The sequence below is a fragment of the Haemaphysalis longicornis genome, unplaced genomic scaffold (assembly GCF_048455015.1).
Source record: "Haemaphysalis longicornis isolate Haplotype H1 unplaced genomic scaffold, Haemaphysalis longicornis Haplotype H1 scaffold_4, whole genome shotgun sequence".
Classification (NCBI taxonomy): Eukaryota; Metazoa; Arthropoda; class Arachnida; order Ixodida; family Ixodidae; genus Haemaphysalis; species Haemaphysalis longicornis.
In genome coordinates, this window is record NW_027526361.1 from 92,254,643 (window position 1) to 92,264,504 (window position 9,862).

The following is a 9,862-nucleotide window of genomic DNA, read 5'->3' on the forward strand; positions in this document are numbered from 1 at the left end:
ACTGAAACCTGCCCATGGCTGCGGCCCTGGTGAGCACTTACTAAACAGAAAAGCGTAGTACAGCTCATTGCTTTCTACTGGATATGTAGGCTTCAACTCTGATATCGGTATTTCAAAGTTCCAGTTGTTTATATTCCGGAATAATCCTCCTTCGTTCCGGAGCTAAGCTATTCTTGACTTCAGATGAAGTTCAGACATTCACCATCTTGGCAAACGTTCGTCTCTGGCCGGCCTTGGTGCATCACGTCAGCCAGAGACTCATTTTTAGCATGACGATGCAAAATTCTCACTTTTTTTTTAATGCTGTGATTAGTGTCCTCAGTGCTAAAGGCTGCTGCTCGTTCAATTAAATGTGAAATTAAAATCTCAATAATATCATGTCTGTTAGAGATTAGAGGCCACCTTGCTCGGTTCAAATCGTGCCCGGCCCCTGTGTCTAGACACCGTAGGGAATCCTACACTCGTGGAATTGTGCAACGTTACGCTGATCTTGGTTTCTTCTTTCTTTTTCATGTGGCAGGGATGATGCCATCACCAGGCTGTCCAGCTCGCAGCCTGATCCGCTGCACAGCGGAGAGGAGCCGAATCTGGAAATGGCCTCTGCCACCGAGGTGCTGGCTCACGGCATCAGCTTCTCGCAGCCGGCACACCTCGAGGACATGCTGCTGAGCACACAAACGCTGGGCACCCAGGGCTCTTCACAGGTACCTGCTTTCTGAACAAGCTCAAGTTGAGGAAGCGAGGCATACTCACTACTTTTTATTGCAGCAACACGCTGGCCATGCATTATAGGCATTGGTACATTTTGCTTGCTTTTTAGATTAAGCATGCTCAATTGTAGGTGAAACCGATCATTGGGCAAATGACGTTGTACTAAGACTGGAAGCTCCCAAGGAGGTTCTTTCTTCATTTCCTGTGCGAACGCTACTCCATTTTCTTCGTTGCGGTATTTTGTACATGGCGGTGCCATGCCGATGACTGCTCTGAAAATGATGCCGAAGCCTGCACGCATGCTGATTAACGCAGGACAGCACAGCCCACTGCGCCAAAAGACTGTCTGGAGCGCACCTGTGTTGTTTTTTAATGTAGAGGGTTCCATCACACAATGTGATAGGTTTCATCACGCAAGCAACAATTTGTGCGTAGAATTGTCGGGGCACATCATCAGCATCATGACCTGCTACTCAAGAGACAGTGGTGGCTAAAATAGGCAGAGTGCAATGGCACGCCATTTCTGCTTTTGCAGGGAGCAGTTATCCCTTCCCTCTTGGATGGCAAGTGATGCGTCGTAAAAATACACTGCATTGCCATCTGTCATCACATTTTATACACTCATACCAACTCCTCTGGAAAAGGAGTATTATCCATGGATTTTCGACTTGCTCCCAACAGTACGTGCAGTGCCATTGAAGCATGCATGCACAGTGCGGTTCACTGTTAAAGAGGGCAAAGGAATTCATTTCCAACGCCTATAAAATGCACCCCAAGCCACATGTGCCTGCGCATTGAGTCGTGTAAGGGGTCGAATTTTCGAGACACACACTCCTGCTTTCTGTACTCCTTCTCGTTAGCTTTAGCAGATGTTTTGAAACACAGTGTCTTGTTCCCTTTAACAAGAGACCGCACTGTACAATTACTAAAAAGCACGCGAAATGTGATGCCACGACTCATCTTTGTGCATTTCTTTTTTATCCATGCATTTCTTTTTTATCCATGCATTTCTTCTCATCCATGTACATTTTAGCAGTGCGGTTCAGTTTAATCGTGCATCTCTACCAATTGACCCACTTCCTTGCTTTATTGTATGGTGCATTGCAGGATCATTGGAATTCTACACATTACATTAGATTTCAAACTATTTACTGCTCACACTGGGCACATTAACGTACACAGCTTCTCCGTTGCGCCTGCTGATGTGTGTCTCCGTGTTGTGGTGAACCTTTTCAGACACCTCTCCAGAAGCTGGTGAAGCGTATGACGAGGTTCTTTGTCACCACCAATGCTCAGCAGACCGTAGAGGAACTCAAGTCGCTCTTTGAACGGCTTGGCTACGTCTGGAAGACCAACTCCCCTGGACAGGTAGCTACGCTTTCTGTTCCTCATTGCTTGGGCCTTTTTCGCTGGTATGGGGTGGCATAAAGCAAAAGCTTCATGCCTACCGTCTCTTCTTGTAACAGTGTTAATTACAGCCTGTGCAAGCACAGCTTCTTACAATAAGATTTTATAATCGACTGGCTCCCCAATGTTCTGAATTGAAGAACAGGCTATAGAAAGGTTGCCTATTGTTGGTAGCATTGCAGCTAAGATGTTAAATGGCTGCCCATAAAACTATTTGTTCCTTCTCTGCTCACTGAGTGAAGCTAACTGCAAAATGCTCGTTTAGACAAGACCTTGGGTATGTATTGCCTAGAGCTTTGAACCATATCCTTAGGATGTAAACCCTTAGCATGGCTTTCATCTTTATGTATAGTTTGTGTGATGGGGGCAATATCAAGAAGTTGGGGCAAATTGAAAGTGTTGGCACTGCAGATGCCTTGTTACCGACATCATGTCTGCGTTTTAAGTGGCTTCAGTATCCTCTATTGCGTGAAACCAGCTCTTGACAAAGAGCTTTTCATCAAAATGTTGTTTAACTAGACTGCAGGCTGTGTTGTCTTCGGGTGCCACTTGCTTCCTCCAAAGTAAAGCTATTGGGCACTGTTGGCTGTTATTTCATCTCGTGGTGGAAAAATGCCTGGTTTACCAGGAGATGCTCCTCGTGGAATGTGTTTGCGGAACTGCTGCCACTTCACTCTTCCTCCTCTGCCAACAATGCAGATCACGGTCACAACTCAGGACAAGCGCAAAGCGCAGCTCGTGTTCAAGGCAAGCCTGATCGAGATGAGTGCCAAGATTCTGGTGGACTTCAGGCTGTCCCGCGTAAGTACTACAGTGTTGCGAGCGACCTAGCTACATTGCCTCCCGCGACCACGTGTACAGATTTTTGAGAAGTGGGTTCAATGGCGTCCTATGGAAAAGCCAATGTAATTTCTCATAGACTGGTTGGTCGACCACAAAGCTCTGATAAGATCTCTGGACACACGGCGCATGCATGAAACCGGGCTTCAAAATGGTTACAGGAAAATTGCGAAAAAGGAATGGTTTTAGGTAAGACAATACATGCATCGACCATGAGGGAGGAGTGCGATAGTGTACCTTTATCTCATAAACCACGTATCGGTGTGCGTTTAGATTTTTCATAGATGCGTTTATGTTAGTGGGTGAAGCGTTGTCGCATGAGTTCGTTCTTCATTTACAGCTTGTGTCTTTGAAGGTTTGATGATCGATTGGATGCACTTTCAGCGAAGGTTGGGTGCACTTTTAGCAAAGGTTTTGACGCAGTTTTGATGTAAGAAGGCTTTGGTGCATCTCTCGCCTATTTTTAGGAAGGGATGGGGAAGTTTTTGCACTCCGTTAGCGGTAGACATGCAGTGCTGTAGTGGACAAGTATCGTATTTACTCGCATAATGAACCCACATTTTTTCCAGAAAATTCGGCATGAATTTGGGGGGAGGGTTCATTATGCGGGAAAAAATTGCGACAAATTTTTAAAAGCTGAAACTTTATGCAATGAAGTTGCTAGGAGAAGTGCTGTCAGAGCCTTACCATTTTTTTGTAAAAATACGTAGGTAAGTATGTAATCAAATTTTTTTTGTTATTGCCAACATGCTAGTGGCCCCCCTACTTGCCACGGAGCTGCCCTCCTCACTGAAGTCTCTTGCGGCTTCACATTTGTTTTCGGTCCACAGCGCACGGTCTTCCGTGCTGTCAAGGCACTCCAAAATTTCTTTTCTGACACCGGGAAACTTCCCTTCTTTGGGCCTGCGAAACACACGGCGATCCCTGTTTGCCGCCCAAAACTTCTCGTTTTTGCCCCTAGTGTACACGCACCAGGTCAACACTGAAGTGCCGCTCAGCCGCGCAGATTCCATGTGCATCAGTGCGTGTTCCACCACCTTCAGTTTAAATCCGCCTCTGTAGCTCGCGTACTGGCCCATCGTATGGTGCGGACCAGGAGCACAAAAAAGTTCTTAAAGGAGTACTGACACGAAATTTCAAAGCTGAGATAACTATGTAAAACGCTTCCTTTTTATCAGGAAATATCTCCCAGCAAGTTTCAACAGCAACCGTTCAGCGAAACATATTTAAAATCCATTTTAATCTTCGCCCGCACGAGAAAGCCCAGAGCGGGCCGACGTGACATCATCTGCTACGTGCCCCAAACTGCCGACGTCGGGGCTCCCGTGACGAAGCCGACGCGCTGGCTGTGGTTGGCGCGCGCTGCTCGGGCGTGTGTACACGTCATGGTTTTGGGACTGACGTCATGCTGCCCGGCCCTGTGGGGACGGCAAAAACCTCGGCCGGTCTGGGCGCGCACGTGCGCTCGCTCGCGCGCGCTTCCAGAGAGGCAGCGATACGGCAAGAATGGTGACGTCATGTTATACATGCTGTCATGGCGGCCGCTCAGCGTTTTTCAGTCGAAACCGAAACTGGCACGAATAAACGACGCCGTAAATGAATGTTTACGCTGCGCTCGACCGTCTAATCTGTCATTCTATGATTAGTGGGCTGGTAGGCACGCATAGCAGCGAAAAAAACGTAACATAAAAATTTCGTGTCAGTACTCCTTTAACACAGCTGGACAACAAAACCATGGAGTGTAAGGGGGAAGTTGTGTAACAGCAAAAGCAGAGGAGGGCAGAGTACGTTTAGTGCTTTGTTTGCACGCCGCAACATTTTATGGTGCAAGAAATTTTGTTTTGCATTCAGCAGGTGGCGCTCTGCAAGTGCGCAATTTTTAAATTGTGAGCCACGGCATTCACACTCACATTTCCGGCTATTGTCAAGTTCTTTCTGTTGGAATACGTTCTTAGCATTTCTGCGCATACTGTAGCATGATATCAAGTTACTGCGATCGTCTACAGCATCAGCAGCCAGGCCAAGATAAGAACATTCCTGCTGCATTTTTTATTCAAAGTGACAAAAAAGTAAATTCTCAATAAGTAAAGTAGGGTGAGGGTTCATTATGCGAGTAAATGTGTTATGTTACCATAAGCCTGTGTCATTTGTCACTGCAATGCAGGGAGTTGTGTATTCTGCTTTCTCTTTTGCATGAGTAAATCTAATGATGAAATCTAGTCCCTTATTAAGGCTTGACGTTGGGCTAGTTGGGTACACATTATTCACACTAAAAACAGCTCGAGGACGAGGACAGAAGAAGTGACAAACTAGAGCTCTGTTTTTAGTGTGAAATCTAGTTCAAGTGGGAATTGAATGAAGCTGCAATATGTCTAGAATTTACTCTTAATTTGAAAGGACCAGGGCTTTCAGATGACAATGTCGCATTTTAGGGCATTTTTACGTTGCATTTTCATGGCAATCGAGGTTAAAATTGCTCTTTTACATTTAATGCAAGCTGCAAGTCCGGAGCCATGCAGAATTTCCTTTAATAAACAATTGTTGCATGCCGACATCTAATGTGCCATTTTACATAATGCAAAATGACATTTAGCACGAACGTGAAATGATGAGTGCTGATAATCAAGTTTTTAAAGTTATATCCAGCACACACGTGTTCTCACCTCTAATATTCATAACCCAAGCCCAGAAGTTGACCGACTTCATTTGGGTATTATTGTTACGGGCCCGGATTTTGCAGAGTAATGGCAGCCCTGGTGTATTATTAAAACCACCAAACTCTGCCACTCGGCACACTGGTTATCCCCTTGGCTTGTGCGCTCTGTGCGGTTGTTCCTGCCTGGTATTTCACGTCAAAAGTTTCGTGCCCACAGGCGACATGAGGCGGTGTATAGAAATCGCAATAACGTCAGCAAAAAACGTCATAGGACAACAAATCTTGCTTTATCCTGTTCGCAATGCTTCACTGCATCAACTCTTTCAGTACAGTTTGCGTGTGTGAAAAGCTTGATGTGCCGACACACCATGCTTCGAATAAACGGGAACCATACCATACATTCGCTGCCTTCGGCGCTAAAAACACACAAAAACATCTCCAACTGCGGACTACTATGTTCATCTTGCGGAGAACATATCAAGCAAAAGGCTAACACCAACCAGTGCGCTGCCACCTATGAAAGGTTATCAGAAACGATCATTTTCTAAGCAGCTGGTGGTTTGCCGGTCAAAGTGGTTTTGGCTTTGGTCTTTACGGATGGCGGATCGCTGGCTGCGGAAGCCAATAGGTTAATAGGCTTGGGGTCATTGTAGAGTGAACCTCGTACACAGGCGAGTGAGTATTGGTGGCAGCACTAACCTTGAGTGATAAATTCCTTGTGGCGCACCTACTGAATTGCCTGGGTTCGTAAAGTGCTGCCCCAACAGTGGCATGCAAGCAGGAGCGGAAAATTTTAGCCATTCGCAAGCGCTGCTAAGGGGCATGGCGACGTCGGCACTGGGTCCAAATGCACCATAACTATTGACACCCATGTGATGTACCCACTATTGTATGTCTGTGCTGGGCGCACTACAGAGTCTTGCTTATTGACGAGTGCGATAAAGCACTCGTCAATGAAGAACAATGAAGTTTTTTTGAAGAACTTTTCTGATTTATTCTTGAACCCTTTTTTTTTTTCCTTCCAGGGTGACGGTCTGGAGTTCAAGAAGCACTTTGTGATCATCCGAAACGCCTTGTCCGAGCACATTGCCAAGGGGCCTGTCAGCTGGCCCATCGCCGTCGCCACCAACAGCATCCCGTGACCTTGGCTGCGGTTAGCCACGGGCTGCTGAGTGGCGGAATCTCACCGTGCCAACAAATGTGCCTGCCCAACAATTCCTATGCTTTTACCTGACTGTGTACATTAGCGCAGATTGTGTATAGTATTACGACGACGACAGACCTCGTCTTTTTATAGTGTTCATTGTGGCGGCACACTTTTTGTGCAGAGTAAGGCATGCTCGATTCCATTGAAAGTTTGTCCCTTTTAGACTATTTTTAATGGCAGCGTGATGCTGCAATGGCTGGTTGCAAGTTGCAAGCATTGTCTGCAAGTGAGGCACACAACTTGAAAGTATTTTTTTGCATTTTGGAACTGTGATTTCATGAAACATGTTGCAAAGCTCTGAGCTGTTATTAAGTAGATCCGTTGCATTAGTTACATTCATTGCAAGGTTTTAAATTAGCAACGGAAAGTAATTCTGCGAGCAATGTACAAAGTTAGTAGAATGGCTGGAATTATTTGGAGCGGGAACATCACTGCTTGACAAATTTTCAGTCTTGGTGGTGTGCTTGGAACATGGACATGAGCGCTAAGAAAAGCGACCACGTGCCTTATGTAGTTTGTTAGAATTTGAAAAATTTTTTGCTGCAGCTAGTGGAAATGTTTCATGACTGTTAGAAACTCCTTACAGCAGAAGTTAATAAATTTGCAGTTCACCCGACTCCCTCCCTGCTATGTAGACAAGCTTCGCTATCATTGGGTACACCTGCACTCAGTGTGAAGAAAAAAACTTGATCGGAGCAGTGTGTGGTGTCAACACTGTCCAGCTGTTGCAACTGCTAAAGACTGGCCACCAACTTTGCAATAAAATGGAACTGTGAAACTACCAGCTTTGGATTGGTGTTTCGTAAAGGCGGCATGAAAACAGGTAAGGAGCCATAAAGACGAGCTGCCAATGTAGATCCCGTGTCAAAAATCTCAGCATGTTGACTTGCTTATTACAGGCTACAATTTTCCTCTAAAGCTGGCTACACATGCTAGCCCCAGGTGATAGGCCAGTCCTGTGCAATAAGGATTTTACTTTCATCGCAACATAACCAGACTAATGCAGACTGCTGACTTGTTGCATGCTACTTTATCACAAAGTAGCATACATCCATAAATACATAAATGTGAATACATAAAGTATGTATTCACATCTGTAAGCCACATTTGGTCATGAGGCTAAAAAAAAGTCGCTGGCTCTTGCAGAACTAATTGATGTGATAACACTGCTGCCTTCCAGTCTGACAATTTAGCAGGTTCCAGCAGTGCACTGACTACATGACTAATGAACTTTACTAGTTGTGCCACAGAGGGGGAGGGAACAAACTTTATCATCCAGAGGGCCTAGGTCCAAGTCGTAGTCGTGGTCTTCAGTTCACCAGATCCGGTGCACATGACACCAATGGGTGACATAATGCCAAAAGAAGGGACAAACATTCCCGGAAAGACTTGTGCCTTTCTGCAGTGGTGTCCTTTTCCTTTGCTATGCTCTGTGAATTTTAGAGCACTGACGCCTATGAACGAGCTTACATCCTAATTATTATCAAACAGTTTCGACATTGCACGTAGCTGCAGGCGCATTTAAATTTGGGCTTCTGCTGCAAATGTTCCCCTAGCAAAAATTAAAATGAAAACTGCATTCTGCCTGGATATGATTGTTGCCCCAAGAACTCTGGTGTTGGCATAGCTCATCGTTACAGCTTGCTGAAATCCAGGCATGTGCGTGTGAAATCTGATACCCTGTCTTTCGCTTCTGCCACAGTATTGCCTTGGGCTCTGCTGGCACACCTTTCCACACTCCAGGGGCGTTGTCAGTGCACAATACTCTTCAAGCATCTTCCTCAAGACAAAATTCTTCGGAACTGAAGTGGGAGGGGAGTGAAACGAGGCACCGGAGCAGAGTAAAGAGGCTGTGCAGTTGTACAGGTGGCATCATAAATAATTGGAACAGGAATTGGTAAATATCACAAAATATTTCTCTTACTTTCTTTATGACACATATTACCAGTTTACCAGAAGCTGTTTCTATTGGGGAGGACCGTTTCAGACGCACACCAATGCGGTCAGGCAATTTCTGGAGGAAGAAATTTCGGCATATTTACGACACTGTTCCAATTACTTTTGACGGCACCTGTGCACATCTATGGGTATTCCACAGTCTAACTTGGAGCTAGGAACAAGTCTAAAGGGCGAGATGGTGCCCTTGCGATGAAACACTAATTCCCTGAACATACAGGGTGTTACATTGATAAATGGAACACTAAAAAATATTTTTCTGAGCGAACTGTTGCTCCGTTCGCGCCCAAACTTCGCATGAAGGTCGCATTTTGTGGTCTATTTTGTTTTATACCAAGAACTACGATGATACCTGTTTATTCTGAAAACAAATAAAAACGATTTTTGCCAAGGGGAAAATGGCGACCAATTTGGATGTGATGGATGGAATATGTAAAGTGAAATGCGCAATGGCAATTCACAGTAGGAAGGAGCCAAATGAGGTAGCGGACGACCAGAAAACCTCTTTTGTTGATGGTTTATGATGGCCACAAATACTTACATAAGAGCTTATACGAATCATAATAGAGTATTCCCGTGGTTCATTGTTGTCAATACCAGTCCTCTGGTTTCAGATCATCTGGCGTCTGCTGTGCCGCTGCCTTTTCGTCCGCATTTATTGACCTCATGACTCCATGTCACAAGCACAGAATAAAAAGTAAAAAGAGAACAAAGCAACAAACGTAAACAAAGAATGGTAAACCTCATTTTGGAAAGTGGGATAACCTGGTACACCAGACGACAAAGCAACAATTGTGAACAACGAATGGCGAGCCTTATTTCAGAAAGCGGGGTAACCTGGCACAGCAGATGACAATCTGAAACCAGACTGGTATTGACAACAATTACCTGCAAGAATACTTTATTATGATTCGTATGAGCTCTTATGTGACTATTTGTGGCCGTCGTAAACTATCGACAGTTTTCTAGTCGTCCGCTACCTCATTTGGCTCCTTCCTACTATGAATAGGCATTACGCATTTCACTTTACATATTCCATCCATCGTTCCAAGATCAGCTTCCACATCCAAATTGGCCGCCATTTT

General features: G+C 45.2%; 1 protein-coding gene across 2 annotated transcripts in view; it reads left to right on the top strand.

Moving 5' to 3' along the window:
- Positions 1-7,605, top strand: part of Grp (serine/threonine-protein kinase grp) — a 28,179-nt gene extending 20,574 nt beyond the window's left edge. For both annotated transcript variants that reach the window (XM_077707275.1, XM_077707274.1), the window contains 4 exons: positions 521-704; positions 1,948-2,079; positions 2,818-2,919; positions 6,640-7,605. In XM_077707275.1, the coding sequence (XP_077563401.1) occupies positions 521-704; positions 1,948-2,079; positions 2,818-2,919; positions 6,640-6,756 (535 nt within the window). In that variant the 3' untranslated portion in view covers positions 6,757-7,605. The remainder of the gene's footprint in view (positions 1-520; positions 705-1,947; positions 2,080-2,817; positions 2,920-6,639) is intronic.
- Positions 7,606-9,862: the final 2,257 nt, after the last annotated feature.